Source organism: Aphelocoma coerulescens, chromosome 12 (assembly GCF_041296385.1).
Source record: "Aphelocoma coerulescens isolate FSJ_1873_10779 chromosome 12, UR_Acoe_1.0, whole genome shotgun sequence".
In the NCBI taxonomy this organism is placed as follows: Eukaryota; Metazoa; Chordata; class Aves; order Passeriformes; family Corvidae; genus Aphelocoma; species Aphelocoma coerulescens.
This window is the reverse complement of record NC_091026.1, coordinates 15,972,001-15,993,371: the sequence shown is the minus strand read 5'-3', so window position 1 is coordinate 15,993,371 and position 21,371 is coordinate 15,972,001. Positions and strand designations below refer to the sequence as shown.

Below are 21,371 nucleotides of genomic sequence, written 5' to 3'. Positions count from 1 at the left end.
GGAGGACCACTGTGCAGCACTTTGACATTTTGAGCAGTGCGGTATCACTGCCCCCAGCATCCCCAGTGCAAAAATGAACTGGTGTGGGCATGGCGTGAGATGGAGGATGGATGCCCACCAGCCCTGCCCTGAGCCCGTAGAGAAGTCCTGGGTTTGTCCTACTGCCCACTGCCTCCAATCTCAGAGACCACGTAGCCGGCTGGGATGGGAGAACCCTTGTAGAAAAGCAAAATATGCTTTTCCTTTGTCTGTTTTTATCTCCCCCCTCCCAGATCCGTGTGTCTCTTAGAATGGAAAATGTCAGGCAGAGCATTAAGACAGTCATCTCTCAGCAGATGGGAGTCGGGGGGGCAACAAAACTTTAAAAGTTTATAGCAGAGGATAGTACAAAAAAGCAGCTAAACCAAAGCAAACAGCCTCGGGGACAGAGGGAGTTCGGCATCTCTGCTGCAGAGAGATGCACACGCTCTCTCTGCGGGAAAATGCACCTCTCGTGCTGTCGGCTAATTAACCACAGCCAAGCCGAAAGCGGTGGGGGGAAGCACGGGGGAATGTGCAAAGGCGCGGGGGAGAGCGAGCAGCCGCTTCCGAAGGAGCTCGGCGGGACGCGAGCGGCCGCGGGCCGGGCAGCGCGGGGCAAGGCTGATCCCTAGCGGTGCTCCGCCGCTCAGCCCAGCACCGCCGCCCTCAGCGGGCTCCAAACGTGCCCAGATAATGCTTTCTCACTTTTAACTAACACACCAGGACCTGTTTCCTCCCGCTGAAGCCGTTTCTGTAGCAGCACCACCTGTGCCTCTTGGAGCAGAGCTCCTCTCGAGTACTGGTCTTCTTTGACAAGGTTTGTTTGGATAAAAAAGGAAAACATTCATTTTCGATCTTTCTAGATTTTTTTTTCAGATCGTGGTTCAAAGAGGTTTTTTCTTTTTATTCTCTGTTGAATATTTGTTTTTTATTTATTTCCTCGTGATGTCCAATCTAGTTCCTCCTATGACAGATGGAAGGAAAAAAAGTGGGAGAAGGAGAGGTAAATACCAGACTTGATGTACTTTTCATTTGTTTTAAATCGTTTTCTTCCTAGTTCCAACAAAAATAAGTGATGGCCCTTCATGGATAATATTTGCAGGGCTATTAACAAGAAGAAAAGGTAAAATATATTATTTCATTGGAATAAGAAGGGTAGTTCCTCTCCAACAGGAAAACACAGCTCCTCACTAAGCAAAGGGCACACTTGTGCCATCAGCCAGGCATGGGTTCTTGCTCAAATGGGTACCAGTGAGTGCCTGGTTTGTGCTTTCTTGTTTCTAAACCAGTCTCTGAAAAAGCAGTTGGGAAATACAGGGGCCTTTTAGCCACCACTTATAGGAATTGAGAGGAAAGAAGGAATCCAAAGCACATTTCAAAATAGACAAAAATCATACCATTACGTACTTTGAAGGGCTATATAAGATTTGTCAGGGACACGTTCCTCTGGGCTGTGCTGTACAACCTAAACCCACTAATTTGTTCTCAAGTTGTAAGATTAATAGTGAGGATACTCTTGCTTTGTCAGTCCCTGTATATGTTTGTGTTCTACATAATTCTGACAAGTCATGGAAACAGAAATACACATTCAGAGCACACTTATATGGTTCTGTGTGCTCACACCCCCTTAATATGTATGCTCACACCCCCCTTTTCTTTTATTAGCTGCAAAAAACACACAGCCCCGCTGTATCTTCTGCATATTCCATTAGCAATTGCTAATTAATAACATTTGCTGATGAACATCACGTAAGTCTAGACAGAAAAACCAAACTTCCAGAAATTATTTCAGCCATCACTGTCCTTTGAAACAGGCCATTCTTTTCCCAGAAAAAATATAACCCTTCCTTAATTCAAGAAGATATGATTAAGAATACTTTGATCTAGCACAGCCTATCACATACTTTTCATCCCAAGTGGCTTCCATGTTGCCTCTACAGCAGCTACACCCCATGATCTATTTTCCAGCTGGGCATCTCACAGCAACAGCTAATAATATTGTCACTAAATCCAGCACTTCAGGGAAAGACAGAAACACCTAATCAGCACTTGGCTGTAATGGAGTGGGAAGAAGCCAAACTGAGGGACATGGGAATTTATAGACAGGGCAGGTTTGGTTTTGTTTGTAAGTGTCCAACACTGGTCTCAGTCTCGTCCCACCAACCACACCATTAACATACCCTTTCTTACCTGAGTCAAATCCCTCTGATGTTCCTCACGTTTGAAAATCTCAGTGATTAGCATGTCTTTGGGCATCTCTCACTCAGTAGTGGAGCTTGACCGGGGTTAGCAACTTGCCCCGTGCTCTCTGACCTCTGTGCTGCCATAGCCAATGTCCACATTTTTCCTGGACATAGAGTTCTACTCCTCAGACTGTGCTTTCTGCCCAGGGTTTCTTTTTTTTTTTCATTTTTCTGCCTCTTGCTAATAACTTTCCCTTTTGACAAAAGCAGGGCTCTCCCCTGCAGTGCTGCCTCACTAGCAACAAGTGCTTCCATGAGACCCTGCTCCTCAAAGCAGGGGTGGCCAGAGCCACCCTTCCCCAAGCCAGGACAGCTCTCAGCCTTTCCATGTAATGCCTGTATCCTGAAATTTCTGTAATGTCTATGACAAAAGGATTTACTACAGGGCTTTTCAGGTTTTAATTTCACTTTGGTGTGAAAGGGAGGAGAGTGTGCAGGTCTTGCACAATGTAGTAGTTCATGCCATGAATTTGTCAGGGCTGGGCTGGGCTGGGCAGGAGCCTCTGGAGGCTTGAGGGCATGGCATTAAGTCATATTCGTGCCAGCCTAAAATGGGAACACAAATGCATGTAGAGGAAGCTTTCCAATTTTGTCTCCTTTCCTGGACCTCCGTGGTTTGGGTTTTTTTGTGGGGTACACACTTCCTCAGACTCCTGCCATGGGGGCACTGTGGAAAGCATGTGTTCAGGGCTCACACCCCAGCATTTCAAAGCAAGCCTGAACACTTTCTGCTGGCTTCAGACCTGTTATTCACATTTTGCCACTGGCTGTCCCTCTCACAGCCCCGGCAGCCAGTCCTGACAGCATTTGCTGCCCTGTGATGAGGAACTGTGTGACAGCCAATGGGTAATAAAAGTCCTGCAGCGAGCTGCTGTCATCTGTATGGATCCTTGGGCTGATTCATGCCTCTCTCTCTGGCAGCATGGGCCTGACACATCCTGCTCTTCCTGGCATTAAGGAGATGTCAGTGAACAGCTTTGCAGCTGGAGGAAGCCACATGTAGAAAATGCCTCTTGCTGAGTCTTGCTTGGGAATCCTCCTCATTCAGCTGCGTTCACAGCTCCAGAGGCCACAGATCCACTTGGTGGGCTCTCAGGCACAGGCAGGCATAGGAGAAGGAAAGAATTGCCCAACTTCCATGCTCTTTGGGGCTCTTCCACAGGATGAGTGATTGTTTCCCATGCAAGGTTTGCTTTTCCCCCTGCAGGGTTTGCTTTTCCCCCTGCAGTGCAGGCAGGACAGGCTGTGCTTCACCTCGAAGGGGGCACCAAAGTGGTTCTTTCCCCTCTATCCCCCACCCAGGTAAGGCTACTGTACTCCCTCATTTGGAGGCCACAGTGACAGATGACACACTTAAAAGCCTTCCTGCTTATTTATATACATATTTATTTAGCTGCTGCACAGCATTGAAGCATTACTTGTTAAAGGCTCCTGCTTTCTACATTTTCCAGCTCATATTGAAATCATAATGTCATGACCTGCACTTTAAAGTAGGGTGTCTGGGAAGTGCAGATCACAGCCTGTAGACAAGTGTATGACAGTCCCAAGTGTTGCTCTGCAGATCTAGGGAGCACAGAGGCACTGGGAGTGTGGGAGCCACCAGCCCAGCAGAGTGTGGGGCTCATGGATGTGCAGAAAAGCCACAGCTGAAGTGATAAAGGGTCATAAACAAGGACCCAGTGATGTCTCAGCAACAACAGAACGTTGTTAAAGCTACTAGAAAGCTCTAGAAACAACCTGCATAGATAGGACTGTCTGTCCCACATACATACATATATATGCACCTATGATATCTGTTCTCTGCATGCAGCACACACACAGTGTGTGCAGTGCAGTGTTCAGACACATCTGCACATCTGGATGTTCTACACAGTGTCCAGAGCTGTCCTAACTGGGTATCTGGGGCCTGGGCTCATGGCTTAAAGTGGCTGGTGCAGGCCATGTCCCTGGTGCTGTGTCCAGCTGTCCAGCAGCTTTGCCCTCTCCTGCACTGCCTCTTTGAACCCAGACTCACATCTCTGCTCACATTATGCAAAGCAGGAGTAAAGGCTGCTGCTCTCAGCAGTGCTCACAAACTGAGTGTGTTGAGGGCAAAGCCCTGCTCTGCTCATGTGCTCACTGTCATTTCTCACAGGTAATGGCTGCTGCTAAATCAGCCCCAAATCGGTTCTCCAAACAGTGCTCAACTGCTTACATGCTTAGAAGTAAACCACGTTTAGCTTCCTTTAATGCTTTTCCATCTCTATTTTTGTGCATTAAGATCAATTTCATGAACTTTCCTGGGTAAGATGATTGCCAACGGCAGGAAGAATGTAGTAAATTAATTATAGATGTGTGTTAAATTACTTTCATTACCACTCTGAGTTCTGGGAGGGAGTTGTGTGAGCAGGATGACTGATGAAACAGTGTTTTTACATATTCCCCTGGTAATGGATATTTTTACTTGCCTGCCAGTGTTGTTTCTCAGCTCAGAGAAGCTGGAATTACACATTTCAGAAAATGGAGGCTCAGTCTAAAATTGAGCTCCAAAGATCGCCAGAAAACCGTGGCTAATACAGACTGGCTGGAACACAAGCTGTCTGTTCAGGGCCTTGGTGATGCACAAAGGTGAACTGAGGGAGGATTCATCCTCTTTACAAAGGATTCATCCTCAGACACATCCAAATCCAAGGGAGTAACTTGCATTTGGGGTGCTGTTCCTACACACTGACAAAGGCGTAACAGCCAAAACAAAAGTCAACATGAGTGGAAAGTTATTTTCCATATTCACCTTATAACAACCTTGGTGCAGGATATTTTCTAGGGATTAATGGCCAGACCAGTTTAATGGCTCTCTGCTGAACTTCAGGCTATCAACTTTTCACAGCCTATCATTAATCCCTGGAAAATATCTAGGTTCATAGCAGATATGAGTGAAAAATAATACACATGTGAAGGTAAGTCTAGTGTTATATATATTGGGATTGGTGAAGGTAGGTTTTTAATCATGTACTGGCCCTAATTGCTAACTCCAGATGCACTTCAGAATGCAAGTAAATGAGGTACAGCTCAGTTACACTGTAATTACAAAGCAGCTTCACTGCACTTCTATTTATATGGTGTATAATTACTATCTTCTCTGGCTGAAAGCTGAAATTGTAATATCATTGTCCCTCATGTTTCATACTGAAATGTGCTACAGAATACTGTATTTTGAAGGATATCTGTAACAGGTAAGTCAGAGGACAAATACCTACTCAGTAAGTTAATTCAATTTATTTCTAGCCACTGCACTCACAGTATTTTTTGATTTAAAAAAAAAGTCTAAAGAAATAAGAAATATGAATCAACATACATCATGTCCCAGGTCATGAGCTGTGAACAAACTTTATTATACAGTTTGTCCTGCCTGGAAGAGTGGAAAGGGGAGCCCAGACATGGAAAGCAACCTGTGTTCCTTCCTCAGTCCCTGGCTGTGATCTGGAGGTGGGGTGGTGCTGAAAAGAGCTCCCCTTTCCCTTCCCATTGCAACTGGCACCTGGCTGGGATCAAAGATGCACCACCAAAGATGCTTTGAGGATCCCTCCTGACACCAGATTTGAGTGACTCAATCTTTTAACACATCAATCCTGACATCACAGAGGAATGCAGCCCCTGCATCCCAGCCTTGAGCAGGAGGATTTTCCCTTCGATCTGTCAGAGCAATGCTGGGTGTGGGTGCATGCACGTGCACACAGGGTAGGGCTATCTCAGAAGCCTGAAGCACATCACAGAGATTTCCCTCCCCACGCTGCCTGTGCAGGAACAGGGCTGTGGAGGTTTCCATTAGACTTGTAGAAGTGCCAAAAAAACCTCCACAGTCTGCTGGGAGAATAATTAGAGTTGGCAAGTTTGCTCAACAAGCACTCCTTATACATAGTATTAATGGGTGATAGGTAGAGTCTGTGGTTTTTTCACTTAATAATGCATGGAACTTCCTAGATATTCTAAGGATCTCTCTCTGGAGTTGTGCTTTGTGATCAGAGGCATAACTAATGGTCGCGACTGATTACATACTGATTAAAACTACTTAAGAATCTCATCTGTCCAGGAAGGGAATGCCAGGCTTTGCAGCAGGAGGCAAGTCCCTATTTCATTTCAATTGTACCCATTCATCTGATTTGCACATCAAACAGGATCCAGGATTCATAAGGAATCTGATGTGCCAGGATTAGACCTTGAAGCTGGTATCTTTGGTGGATGAATATCTTCCCCTTCTTGGAAGCCAATGGATTTGACCAGGAAAGTGTAGAAGCACATTCTTGTTTGGTGCCTATCCCAAACAGCAGTGTTCCCACAGGAGGTGGGAATTTCTTCTTGTGACACATTTTGGTGGGATACCTTTGCGCCCAGCAGCCAGAAGTCTGAAAAACTCTGGAGAGCCTATGGAAAGCCTATGTTTCCCTGTGTCTCTCTTTCCATGGATTTAGTCTGGTGGGGAAAATGAAAAATTATGGGCTGGGGAGTTGGACCATGGGCTGGACCACTCAGAGATGATGAGGGTGTAATGGTGGGCAGTACCAACTGAGGTGTGTAGACCATTAGACTGTCATACCCTGTATGAAGTAGATCCAGGCTTTGGCTCCTAAGGCCAAAGTGCAGGACTCTGTCCTGTGTGTGCATTGAGGGACATCCCTGTCCTTTCCAGCATAAGATACACTGGCAATAGATCTATTTCCTTCTTAACCCTCCTAAAAGCTTCTGGGCACGTATGCCTTGATAGGTGAGACATAACACAGACCTGTGTTCACCAAAAGGCTTTGAACTCTATGCTGGCCTGTTGGGATTGCCTCCAGCCTTTTCCCCAGTGTGGGCTGGGAAGCACAAACTCTGCCACCTGCAAGCTTCTGGTGTGACATTAATAAGCCTTTGCAGAGGAGGTGCTGGACATGCAGTTTCTGAAGAGGCTTTGCAGCCCTAATGATCTCCAGAGGTCCTTTCCAATTTCAGCAATCCTGTGATTGTGTGATTCTGTTATAGCTGACACAGACAGCCTTGGGCACCAAGTATCTGTCACTGACTTACCTGTGAAATCAGAGAAATCAAAATGTGAATGCGTCTTTTGAACACTGGGAGGGACTGTTATATCTGGAGGCTACAAACCTGGGTGTCCATGCCAGACTCTCCGTGAGTTGCATGGTCCCTGCATGGTGCTGCTCCTCTGAAGCTGTCCCTGTCTGACTTGTGCTGTAACAAGCTTCTTAGGCTGTCCAGCAAACTGCATCTTGAAGAGCTGACTAAAATATGATCTACAACTCTTAAATGACTTTGTAGTGCTTCAGAAATGTTGGAATAGGGGGACAACATACTGTTAAAAAGTATGAAAACTGAACGTTATGACAGCCAAGTGCTGTGTAAAGTTAGTACAGCTGAATAAGGGAGTTTAAAAAGACTGAGGAGAGGGAAGTCATTAGAGGAAGCATTTGCAGTCCAAAATCATCAGTAATACTAAAGTTGAAGACATGTAGAGCACATTTCAGAAAGTAGTAACATATAAACAAACAAATACTAAAAAAAATAGATAGTTTTTAACTACTGTCCAAATTTGTGCCTTTTTAGAGGGAGGGCACATATAATTTTCCCCTTATATAGACATTCTCTCTAACAGTTTGATTGATGGGCTAAGGGCTTGGATATCTCAAGCCATGTGGGACTGGGTTTGTTTGAGCCTTTAGACACCTGCACTGTAAACATGGGGAGCTTCAGCCTCTGCAGAAGGTGCAGCACAAATGTTGTCACAGGGTCACACCTTGACCAGTGCAGGGCTCTGCAGGACAAAGGGTTGTAGAGTGTATCCAAGGGAATTTTGTGATGCTGCTACTGGTGATAGCAGGTTCTTGAGAAGATCCCATTTACCCATGGATGTTCATTTTTCTGGTGTCAGGATGTAAATGAACCTCTTTCCGAGCCCAAACTAAAGCACAGCAATACTTCAGTGAGTGTCAGAGCAGACAGAAAATCAAATCTGTGTTTCTGAGCTGCACTGCCATTGTGGCAAGCTTTGCTGACAGTTATGAATGTCACTCATCAAAATGCCCTCACACAGCTCTGATAAGTCTAAATAATACTATTTTATAGACAATGTCACTGTCACTGCAGAGGGCATGACAGTCATCTTTTAAATTCCTTCCAGATGTAATCTGAATGCACCTGTATTGTCTACAAGGTGTTTTCTGAACGCAGCCAAATAAATTTGGTGTCAGCTGCCATGGGAACTGTCCTTCTGAATAATCTCCTGTGTCACCTAAAATGATTGCATATTTCAAACATATAGGTTGGCACTTCATTTGTTTGTTTGCTTGCTTACTAATTTTTAACACAGTTACTACCAAGTTGCCTCTACTCATTCGTGGTTCTGGACTTCTCAAGTCTCCTTGTGTGTTTTGCACTTTCTAGACATGCTTCATTCTTTCTATTTAAATGATGTTTTTTGTGTGGGGCAAAGCAGCACCTGGCCCAAGGTGTGATGGCAGAAAATGTCCCCTTCAAGTATCATGACACTCCATTGTGGCAGAGTCACTGCTCTAACATGCTTTTAAAAAGGGAGGTGTACAAATTTTGCCACACCAAAGTAGTGAAATATTTGAATTCTACCTCTGTGCCTTTGAATTTGGAAAGCTAGATATGGGAAGGGTAAAGTAAGGGGAACTGTAAATAGAAAACAAGCTCATGGGATAAATCTAAATCCAATCCTTGGTACTTGTCACACCTCCCCATCGAACACCACTCTGTTGGCTTCTTTTGAGGTTGTTGGGAATGATGGTTCAGCATCCAAATCAGGTTCTTGATGAAGTTCAAGCAGCCCTGGAAACAATGGGCAATAGCTTGTAATAAGGTCACAAGTTAATGAAATATGAAAAAAAAGTCTTGTAACTGCACTCCAAAGAAAGTGTTTGCAATCATCCCAGCATATCTGATATCCCAAATATCCCCCACGTGCCTAGTACGCATATTTATGGCACAACACTCACACCTCTTGACTTGTTTACACAGGTGCTTTCCAAACCTAAGCAAATATGAATATTGTGTTCAATCTGCCACACAAATCACTAAATTAGATGCACAGGCAGCTTCTACTCCGTCACAAGAGCTTTTTGTAATGGTTATTTCATATTGCACTAGTCCTTTTTAATAACTAAAAATGTTCTTAGAAAACTTTGAGAGCTTTCCAAGAAAGGATTACAGCTTGAGTCTGCAAGGTGTTGCATTCATGGGATTTGAGTCAATGAAGCATTTCTAGGTCTACTCACAGGCTTATAAGTACAGAGTTATTTGGCATTGCTTTGCTGCAGTGATTAGTGGGATGTCATGATCAGGGTGTAGGGTGGCAGGAGGAACAGGTAACAGGGAAGAGTCAGGCCACCCACCACTGAAAACCGGCCATAACCACCAAAATTGTCTTAAAATAGTCAGCTTCCTACCTGACAGAAATAATGCCATAATCTCAAAGGCAGTGTAAGTTTCTTTGACAGGAGGGTGATTAGGTTAAATGAAGTAGCTGCTTCATGTTAGAAGAATTCTGAAGCTTTAAAGATCTACTTATCCAATGAAACATTTTTTGCCCTCGGGGGCAGTTTAACAAAGGCGTCTTTTCAGGAGGATTTTCACAGACAGCTGAACAGAATGACTTTTTATTAAAATTTTTATCTGTATTAACAAAGTTTTATGACTTAAAAAGCTTGCTTGGGGTTTCTGAGAGGCAAGGAGCCTGAGTATCAGCTCCTGCTGTAAGGACAGCTGGGCATCTGGGTCATTGCACTGAGGATTAATTGATACAACCTGGTGGAAAGGTATGAAAATAATCTTGTAAGGTCCCTGCCAGGTCATTCTGCACTGCTTTTAGATTGCTGGGCCCACACAACTGGAGGTGTGAGTCAGGCTGGCCCAGGCCACCGAGGATGTCAAAAGAATCCAAATCAACAAGAACATGAGGTTGTGACCAAGAGTTGTGCAACCATGTGCATGGAGCCAGGACTGGAAACTCTCTGAGGATAAACTCCTTACTGAATCAAAAGGCTGCATGACACACACAGGCAAATGTTAACTCATTTAATTTTTTAAAATAGTTTTATTAAGTATATGACAGCTTCCAGAAGGCATATTGGAAAATATTCATGACCTTCTATTAATGCCTTTTTTAATGAAATAAGACATAGATATTTGACAGAAATAAAGGATATTAAAAACAAGCACTGAAAGCCTAATTATTTCATATAGATTTTGGATTTTTCAGATAAAATAGAAGTTACAACATTAGGCTAAAATTTAAGTCCTACTGAAGTCAAAGACCACTATTCAAAGAAATAAAAAAATTCACAGAAAAGGTTTTGTACAAGAAGATATGAATGATTTAATTTTAATAGTACAGTGTATTATGGAAGTATTTTTACAAGCCTTTCTTCATATTGTGTACACAAGTGACAAGAAAATACAGTTCTTCAAAGACAAAACCATGAAAAAAAAATTATCTGATCACATATGAGTAATGTTGAAGCAAAGAAAAAGGAGAACTAACCTTTGGACTAGTTTTATATTTGGATTTGGGTGATCTGCCTGAAAAGTCCTTGTTTTCATCTAATCAAATCAATGAAATTCCTCAAAAGTTTGATGGTTCAACTGCATGATGTCATGCTCAGCATCCATGGCTCTTGGGCAACAGCTGCTTGGTATAAAATACATCAGAGTGCAGATCTTCCCAGCTCAAAGTTATCAGCACAGGATGAGAGCCTCCTAAGTGCTCTCACCTCCATCACTGACCTGGGCAAACTTTACTTAATGCAACAGGACAGCATGAGGCCAGCAGGTATTGCAGTGCCAGCACCAGGGAGGTGCCTACTCCAGCCCAAACAAGGGGGAAGCAGCTGGGTTTGGATTCCCTCCAGGATGGATGCAAGTTAAGCAGGTTAAAAAAATATAGCACAAGGTCCCAGCTCTGAGACAGTGTTGAAAATCACTAATCCTGAGTAGTATGAGGCACACAGTGAGCAAACTGCGCTGCAGAGTGGGCTGTGGTTTAATGCACTGCTATCCATGGTATTCCCTATTTTCTAGGAAGGGGATACCTGTGCTCAGCAGGGCTTTCAGGCATCTAACTCAGGGCAGTGGATTCCATTTCAGTTCTGCCACACCTAAGCTTTGTTCACTGACGCCCAAAGCTCCTCTGTGCTTCAGTTCTTCACTTGTACAATTAATTAATAGTGGCAACACTTACTGTCTCACCAGGGTGTTGTAAAGAAAAAGCTCACTAGAAATGACTCAGAAATTGGATAAGGACTTTGTAACCTCCTAAGGAAAATTTAAATTTGCACTGTTGGAATGTAGATCAACAGTTAAGTTTAAGACTAAATTTCTGCCCCGTGCACACAAAGCACCTGAAGAAGGATTCCTGTATCATGTTGTCCTTGTGCTGGCTGCCTGCACAAAATCACCTTTCCCTTTTCTCTGGGAAATGGGAAATATCTAAAGGAAAATCTTGCAGGAACTTTGCTGTGCAAGTGGATACTGCAGTGTCCCAGCAGTTTATAAGAACCAGGACTTGTTTCTGTTCTAGTCTTCTCCTACAACAAAGAAGAGGATGCACATGACAGAGAATAGAGTAAAATTTAAAAACCTAGTGTGATTTCACAGCTGGCACTCACTTGAGCAACCCAGAAGTCATTTCCCATTTAGCCCATGAGAACAGGTTTAAACTTCCTTTGTGCCATTCATTTCCTTCTTTACTTCTTCTCCCTCTTCACTCAAAGGTTCCAGCTCAGGCTCCTCCTGTGTGGAGTCTTTGCTCCAGTTTTTTCTGCCTTCATTTTCTGTCCTTACAGATTTAGGATCCTCTTCTTTTGTCTTTCTTTCCTTCTCCTCCTTGGCAAGCATACGATAATTATAATAATTCATGATGAACAGAAATGTTCCTGCCAGGACCATCACAGCTCCACATTTAATGAACATATATTTATAGTCCCCAAAGGTATCAATAAGAATTCCTGTAAAATATATATATTTAAAAAAAAGGAAATTTAGAGATAAAGGCAAGGATATCGTGTTTTTAGATCCTATATATAAATACCCTTGTGGCTTTAGGATAAGACATTCTCTGAACTTCTGATCTCTTCCACAAACACCCTGGGCCTGCAAATACTGAACATGTGTTGCAGTATACAGCCTGTGGGTAGTTGGCATTGGTACAGGTAATGATAATTTGCACAGTTCAGTAGAAGGGGACAGAACCTACACTGCTAAGTCTGGACTTTTCCAGCACACCTGTGTTTTCCATGCTGAACTATTCCTCTGATCACAGAGCCTGCAGGCAGCCTTTCCACTGACTCCAGTGATCAACTACAAGGAAGTCCATTTGGCTTGGCAGTCAAATAGTGGGAAGTCTTTTGGGAAGACTTTCATGAAAAGGCACCTGCCCACTGGGTCTTGTCTCAGGTTCTTGGCAGAGACCCTCTGATTTTTTCCACCATGGGTCACTCACCAGCATTAGAGGGAACCCAGCTTTTGGTCACAGCTGCCCTTTCTGCATTTGCACTCATGATCTTAAGTGGAAAGGGCACAGCGTGAAACTGGAAAACATTAGTTCCAGGGAAAGCAAAGATGATGCTGTCAATGTCAGATAATTTCAATGCCAAGACAAATGTGACAGGTTCCTCTCAAAGGTTAATGCCTCTGCTACGGAGTTACAGAGTAATTGAAGGGAGATGGCTTAATTGAAATGTCACCATTCTCCATTATGTCAAAATGTAATGCAAATCTTATTGGGATTATGATCCTGAGCATTAATTCCCATTTACTGGGCAACACAGACCATTCTTAACATTCCAAATCCTAATTAAAGTAAGACCCACTCCTAACCTGGCCTTCACAGTACAGACAATCTTCCCTGAAACTGGCCCATCATCCATTAGCTCTCTGACTTTTTGGAATATGTTCTCCTCCTCAAAAAGAGGGACCTTTAATTACTTCCTGATTGCCCCTTAATGTTGAAAAGCTGATGATTAATTATCCCACTGCATTGCACTAACAAGGGTTTTTATGGTCACCAAATGGATCTCCTGATCACAAAAATAATAATTTTTAACTGGTTTTGGACAGTGTTTTTTCCTGAATCATCCCTAGCTGACTTGGTACACCATTTTCAATGTGCTGTGTTTTTCATGCTACTGGTGAAACATCAACCAAATGCTAATTGCAACAATTTTTCCTTTTCTGCTCATCAGGATGACCTAGAGGTCTCCTAAATAGTTTGCAATGAGAGTTTTAATGAGTAGAGTATTGGAAAATTCAACAGTAGGATAGTCTTGCCTCTTTTCCTTTGAGAATAAGATAAAGTCATAAAACACACTGGGAACAATTTACTTAGTTCATTAAAGCAGAACCCTGCAGTAGGTTATTAAAATGCCAAAGAACCAATAAATTTCCTGCTTATTAAAGTGGTGGGGAAACCCTACAAAACTAATATTACTGATTATTACACAGAACTGTTTTAGCCTCATTAGCAATCTCTGGTCATTAACTTAATCTCCCACACAGAAAATTATATAATTCAGAAAATGGTCATTTTAAAACTGTATTTTCTTTTGTTTGTCATTAATTAAATAATGAATCTCTAAGACAGCAAGAGGGTACAGCTGCTTCTGTCACACTGTATGAGCTACATAGTAATATGAAGAATTAAACAGCTCTGCAGGATGTGTCATATGGAGCATTAGCCAGATCCCAGTTTTGAATCCAGGAAAAGGGTTCAAACTGCAAAAGGAGCACATGCTATAGAGGGAATACTAAGGCTGTTAAATCAGAGGAGATCACTGCCCTTACTTATCTTTAGATGACTGAAAGTCCTCCTGGAGATTCAATATTGTCCACATGGACCTTTGTGGGCTCTGCCTTTTGATATTTCAAACCATGCCATCCAAAATAAATCTTTCTTAAATTATTTTTAGAACAGACTTAAATTTTTCAGCTGCACTAAGATGACTGAAATTCCTAAATGGTGTACTCAGAGCCTTAGAGACAAACAGCAAGGTTTGAGTCAACAAGAGGCTTTCATAGAACTGCTGTGTTTTACTTAAATTGTGGTGGACTCCAGCCTTTTGCAAAAGGAGGAATCTCCAGGAGGAGTTGTCTGAAGTGCAAGGTTCTTGGTGTTGTAGGAAGTCCCCCTCTGCAAGTTTAGTTCAAGTGTTTGAAGGGATCCAGGATTAAAAGATGACCCTCCAAGACTGACTTCAACTACAGGACTACACAGAAAGGAGGAAAGAGGAAATGCTGGAGAAGACATCAAGGACATCCTTTCCTGTCCAGTCACTAGTGGAAAAATAATGATTGGGAGGCAGAGAAAACACATTTAGAATAATTTCCTGCAAACTGTGCTTGCAAAAGTCTAAATCCAAGTGACGACACAGTGGCAGCAGAGGAGGAAAACACACTCACCTCCAATAGGTGGTCCCAGCAGTATCGTGCAGCACTCGGCGATGGTGACGAGGCCGACAGCACTCGTGAACCGGGCAGCTCCCACCAGGTCCATCAGCGTCTCAAAGAGCATGGCACACACCATGCCAAAGGCCAAGCCAAAGAAGCTGGAGTACACCATGAGCCCTGTGTAGCTGGAGGCCAGCGGGCACAGGAGGTGGCAGGCACCGTTGAAAGCAATGGCGAAGCTGAAGAAGTACTGAATCCGTGGCCTCACCCACTTGCTGTTTGCAACGATGCCGGTGGCGGGGCGAGCAACCATATCCACAATAGCAAGGATGGAAAGGAGGAAAGCGGCTGAATATTCATCGATGCCAGTGTGCTTTGCATAGGGTGCCAGGAAAACGATGGGGGCAAAGAATCCCAGGAACATGAGCACATTTCCGATCAGGTAAATCAAGAACCCTCTGTGTTTAAAGAGGGAAAAATCAAGGTACTGATTGACTTTTTCAAAGCAGTCCTTTTCTCCTTCATCTTCTGTTTTGTTCTCCATGGGGACGTTCAGGGCTCTACTCATTTCCTTGCCATCTTGAGTGATCTTTCCTTTCAGAGCACCTTTCCCTTCCTCAGTCACCTGGGTTTTGACCAGTGCTGTACCTGCCCCGATGGGTCTGAAGAGAGCTCCTGCCACACAGCAATTTAATAAAATTGCCCCAAGAATTAAAAAGCTGCCCCTCCAGCCAAAATTGTCAAAAAGGAATTGGTTTAAAGGTGCCAGGGTGCAAAGCATCACAGGGCTCCCTGCCATAGCAAGGCCATTCGCAATGGGTCTTCTCTTCAAGAAGTATTTCCCTACGATTATCACTGATGGCTGAAGGTTGAGAGCAAGGCCAAACCCTGGGAAAAGGTCAGATAAACAAAGGAAGATTAGACACCCATTATCTCCTCAGCTCATTGTTTAAGGAAATTCACAGTCAATTGGTTCACTGGTGGCTCTTCAATGCAATAATCTGGATACAAATGTTGCTCTACTGAATGCGGGCTGCGGTGCATCGGTGCCGCGTTTGTCCCTGCTGGGTCCCTCGTGGGCCGCTGAGGCGGCGCTCTCCCGGCACCCACGCGTGCGCCCATCTCACCCTCGCAGGTGGTCACGAACAGCCGCTCACAGCCACAGTCTGGGCACGAACCGGAGACACAGAGGCGAGAGCAGCTCTCTGCATGCGCTTCCCAGGTGTTTAATGGCAACACCCCAATGGGAACAGAGGCAAGAAAAACACAAAACCAAAAGCACCCAAAGGCGGGCAGAGCATCCAAAACCAATGGTCTGAGGGCTCGGGGGCAGAGGCAAGGCTGAGTGACAGAACAGGGGCCATGGGAAAAGGGGTGGGAGGGAGAGAGGGCCAGTGACCAGCAGGATCCAGACAAAGGGAGAACTTTCTAGCACAGTGTTGTAGGGAGAGATCACTTATAGGGTAACTTGGGGGGTGTAAAGTGGACTTGGCCACCGCAACATCGTTCAGGGTGTCTCTGAGTTCTGGCTGTCACATTTGGGTAACCAGACCCCAGAAACAGTCAGTCAGAGAATGCCCCTTCCTTTTGCACTGCAAATCTCTTGGGTGGCAAAGCTAGCACCAAGAGTTTGCTTCAGAGTGAACACAAACTATTCCCTTATGGAATGCTGGTGGGTTCTGTCCAGATGCAGCAGCCTTGCTGGGGGAGAGGATGGTTCTATTTTTAAAAAATGGCAACTCCCAGTTTGAGGAAGGTTGTTTTGCTTGGCCAGTGCCAACCAACAAAGTACATCCATCAAGGGCTGGCCTTCCCTTCCATGGGCACCCAACTCTGCTGCCGGGCAGCCAGACCTGCACAGAAAATAACATCACCCTCCTCAGCCATGACTGATTTGGTGCTGTGAGCAATTCAGGTCTGATGCAAAAGATTAAGAGGTCTGCAAGTACACAGCAAAACTGCTACTGAGGATGCTAATTACACAGGACCCTAGAGTGTTTCTTTTAATTAGAATTTATTTTTATTGCATTTAGATATATAAACGCCATTTTAAATCTGTATTGCCAATTCAGTTGGCTAATTCAATTCCACCTTCTCCTGCACGGGTGGAATCTGAAGGCAGAAATACCAAATGCTGTGATGGTCTCAATTTTCTATGTTTGAGAGCACTGCCATATAGAACCATGGAATCACAGAATCAGTAAAGCTGGCAAAGACCCCTAAGACCACAGAGTCCGACCTTTGATCAAGCATCACCTTATCAACTAGACCAGAACACTGAGTGCCACATCTAGTTTTTTCTTGAACACTTCCAAGGATGGTGAATCCACCACCTCCCTGGGCAGCCCATTTCAATGTTTAACCACCTTTTCAGTGAAAAATTTCTTCCTGATGTCCAACAATTCTTCCTGATGCTCAACATCAACAATCAATAATCAAACATCAATAATATTTTCAAGCATTTCTTTGACATGCAGTATTTTCACAAAAAGTTAATTTTTCAGAACTCCATCAAAATGGCATTTAAAAGTCATGCCACATATTTTCCACTCCATCATCCAGGAAAGAATGAGCCACATTAGAACAAAGCAGAAATGTAATCCTTGAAGTGATTATATTAGAGAACATGAATCCTGAAAATAGGGTCATGCAGATTTTTTCTTGTTCATTAGTCGATATAATTAGTTTGTTTAACTGTGCAGTACATAATTAGGCATATTGCTTTACAGAAGAGAATTTACAAAGGTCAAGGTCCTCAAAATTAATTAAGGAGCACTATCATTAGTCACTGATAGAGTAGAATCCAACTGATGCAGCAGGATCCAGCTGATGCTGGATAGCTTCATTTTAAATGGGTTTACAAAATTATGATTTTTGCCAAGTCTAAATTTATTTTTTTAATTACTTTGAAGTTTACAACATTAAAAATAAATTGAAATGGCAACATATTAAAATAAATCTGGATACAAAACATTCTCAGCATGAACTTTTTTAGATAGTCCATATATTGGGCAGGGCACATCTTTGGGAAGTGCAGCCTGCTTATAATGCATTTAAGGCCAAATTCAGGGTGACCTGGGAACCACAGAGGAAAACCACAGCCCTGGTTAAAGAACACCCTTGGACAGTGCTGAAATAAAGAAATGCATCTTCTTTCACCTGAGAAGATGCAGCACAGCAGGTGAGAGTTTGCATTAACTCCCCACTTCCCAGGCTGGTCACTAAGGGCAGAAATTGAACCATCATTTCTACAGAGTCATTTTTGGTAGGAACACACCACATGTCTTCCAAAGGAGGAAAATCAGACTGGATGCCAGCTACCCACTTAAACAATAATCGACTCAAATTTTTTATTATGTGAACATTAATTTGCCAGTCAGACAAATCTAATTTAATATTACCTCATGCTCTTCCCATTAATTAAATTTGGAGAGTTTCAAATTGAATAACTGGAATTTCAATTTACTTTAAGCTTTTGGCTGAATTTAGTAGGAAATATTTACGTCCATTTTATTGCAGTTTTCAGAAACTACAGCAGCTTTTCCATAGCTGGAATTGTTACTCAATAACCACATTTTCTCCCCAGGGATACGACAGAGAGGTCTGTCAGTGGTGTTGCAAGAACAGAAGCAAACCTGTGCCAGAGGGAGTGTCCTTTCCTGTATTAAATACATCTCACTCATATTAGGAGGAAATAAGTGGTGCTACAGGACTCAGCTGTGTAGTTATTGATCTTGTTTTTACTTTATTAGTAAGGAACAATCTGACCAGGTATTTCAGTGCTCAACATTTACAGCCATGGCAAAGACTCTACTCTCATTAGTCCATATGCCTCACCTAAGATCCCATTTTATTTCATGGCAGTCTAATTGGTGCAGATTGAACTAAACTCTGGCCAGTCATTACAACCTTGCAATTTGCTTTGGAATTTGCTGTTTCTACCTCAGACTTCAGAAGAGGTTGCATGTTGAAACACCTATTTAATGCATTCAGGCTGGCATCTGTCCAGGTAGACAGCTTGGAAACCCCATTTCTTTTTCTAAGCACTGTAGGGAAACAAATGGGAAGAGGCTGTGGGGTTTCCAGTGCATGCAAGGTGCCTTGTGCAGCCTGGAGTGCCATCAAGGACAGAGCTGCCTCCACCAGCAGAGCCTGGTTCCTGCTCTGCATGCAAATGGAAACAGGCATAATCAAGTCAGGAACTGAGATTACCACATCTAATCCCTCCACTGCAAACAGATACTTCCTGCTCTGCTCCTCTGAAGAGATTTCTATTAATATGCCAAAGGCACAGGACTGTAGCAGACACCTCCTCGTACCAAGACCTTGTTTTTACCTCCATCCTTGTGATTTACATGAACACAGACTTTTACATCAGTCTGTTTTCTTTCCAGGCTAGTAGGAAGGAGGCTAGAAAGAGTGTGATGTTCACAGGTTGCTTTACAGTTGCTGCAAATGCCCTTTACAAAAGCCTCTCTCCTCATGCAGCAGCGCTGCCGCAGCCGCGGCGTCGTAATTGCCCTTGAAGGGTTCCGTGTTAGGCCTGACCAGCAAAAATACTTCAAGCTTAATTAGAGACATCAAGCATGTTAGCAGGCTTACAAGCATCTTCTCTTCTCTGTCAAGTTAATATTCCTTGCCCAGCACACACCCTGTGCCTGGAGATGATGGGTTATCAGCCAACACCTCATCCAAACAGCTGCCCTTGTTCAGCAAGCAGGAGGAAGAGATGCACACAACAAAAGATGTCCTCTGCTCAGAGGAAACAACACAGCATTGCAGAGAGAGAAATGTGGGAGTTTTAGCCCTGTACCTCGGGGCTGGCATGAGGGTCACCTGTGTGCACTGAGCACTGCCCACACTATCAGCTCTCTGCAGTGGGTGATGGACCAGACTTGCAAACACATTCAGGGGCAAGCAAGAGCAAGGTCTTTATCAATCCTAGGTCCATTGGGGTTATGCACAGAATTCCCTCCTGTCAGGTTTTTAGCCAAGTGCTTTAGAACAGAGAAGCTGGTGCCTTTCTACAGCCGTTTCTTGCCTGAGTCCTTCTGCTCACCAAAATGCATGGAATATTTTTTGCAAAGGACTTATGGTTTCCATGTGCTAATTCAACATTAGTCAACTTAGAATGAAAGAATGGCTTGGGTTGGAAGGGACCTTAAAACCCATCCCATTCCAACTGCCTTGCCATGGGCAGGGACACCTTCCACTAGACCAGGTTGCTCCAAGCCCCGTCCAACCTGGCTTTGGACACTTCCAGGGATGGGGAAGCTACAGCTTCTCTCTCTGCAAACTGTCCCAGGGCCTCACCGCCCTCACAATAAAGAATTTTTTCCTAGTATCTAACCTAAACTGCCCTCTGTCAGTTTAAAGTCATTCCCCCTTGTCCTGTCACTTCCCCCTTGCCTTCCTATTTGTTTAGCAGAAAATGATGCAAGCTCATCCATTAATAAATATTGGGAGACATTGGTTATTTTTATTTCCCATTACTTTGTTTCTGGAGTCTCTTTCAAGGAATCTGCAAGATTTACCCATCGAATAATAACACAGCTTCATTTAATTACAGTGACAGTCCTTAGGAAGAGTAAGGTTTAAGAGAGGGAGTCCTACACAGGGATTTATTCACTACTGTACAGATTTAATAAAGTAATATTGATATAGAAGAACAGGGTGACAAACTTTCTCTCCCAATTTACTTGCTAGTGGCTGGTTTTATTGATTTTAAATGTTGAGCTCACATTTTTACATTCAGAAAGCAGCAACACTTAATGCATCTGAGGAGAGATTGGGAACATTCATTAAACTATACACCTGGCAACCTCAAAAGCCAATTTTGAACTCATTGTGTCATGTTTTCAAGCAGATGTCCTAGCTGCACTGGAAGAAACTTTCACTGAACTTTATCCAAAATAATAAAACAAAAATACTTACAATTAAGCATCTATAGTCACACAGGTGGAGAGCTCTAATCCATCTACCTCTAAAAGCAATAACCTGGCACCTGCAGGCTTTAAAGACACTGGACTGAGCCTATGCCTTATCCCATTTGAATTTCCAATATAGAATTTCATATTTCAATACAGGCAATTCAAACTGGAACTTCAAGAAGGAAATACAGTCAGTTTTTTCACAACAGGGAGATTGTTGCCTATTTTCAGACTACTCCAGCAGTTCTTACCTTCACATAAAGGACCTCCTCACCTTACAAGCTGGCAAAGGGCAAGTAAACTAAAGCAAACCCCTGAAATCTCATTTCATGTATCTCACAGAGGAAAGATAACACACAGTAAAATAGGAACATGGGTGCTTTCTTTATAGCCACACTTGTATCCAGAAGGACATGCCTTGCCCAGGGCAGAGCACCGTCAACCTGGGTTTGCTGCAGGGGGAGCTGAGGGCACTGATGGTCACCAGGGGGACACCCCATTGTCCCCAGCACCCTGGCCCACAGCACTCAGCTGCAGAGAGTACAGCCCTGCCTGGATCCCACACAAGATGTCCAGGCAGGAACATGGCGCCGAGCAGGGAATGTGCTCTTTGCTAAAATTCATCTGGAGCATTGATAAGGAGGGCCCTTGTCCCACCAGCTTTTTACCTCACCAGATTTTTATCTCACGAGCTTTTTATCTCACCAGCTTCCCACTGTGTTTGTGTTGGTCCTCACATCGCCCA

At 43.7% G+C, this 21,371-nt stretch overlaps 1 protein-coding gene across 4 annotated transcripts in view; it reads right to left on the bottom strand.

The window, feature by feature from the left end:
• Positions 1-10,330: 10,330 nt before the first annotated feature.
• LOC138117311 (monocarboxylate transporter 2-like) overlaps positions 10,331-21,371 on the bottom strand; it is a 35,145-nt gene continuing 24,104 nt past the window's right edge. For all 4 annotated transcript variants that reach the window (XM_069027452.1, XM_069027450.1, XM_069027451.1 and 1 more), the window contains 2 exons: positions 14,709-15,584; positions 10,331-12,259 (listed from right to left, as the gene is read on the bottom strand). In XM_069027452.1, the coding sequence (XP_068883553.1) occupies positions 11,967-12,259; positions 14,709-15,584 (1,169 nt within the window). In that variant the 3' untranslated portion in view covers positions 10,331-11,966. The remainder of the gene's footprint in view (positions 12,260-14,708; positions 15,585-21,371) is intronic.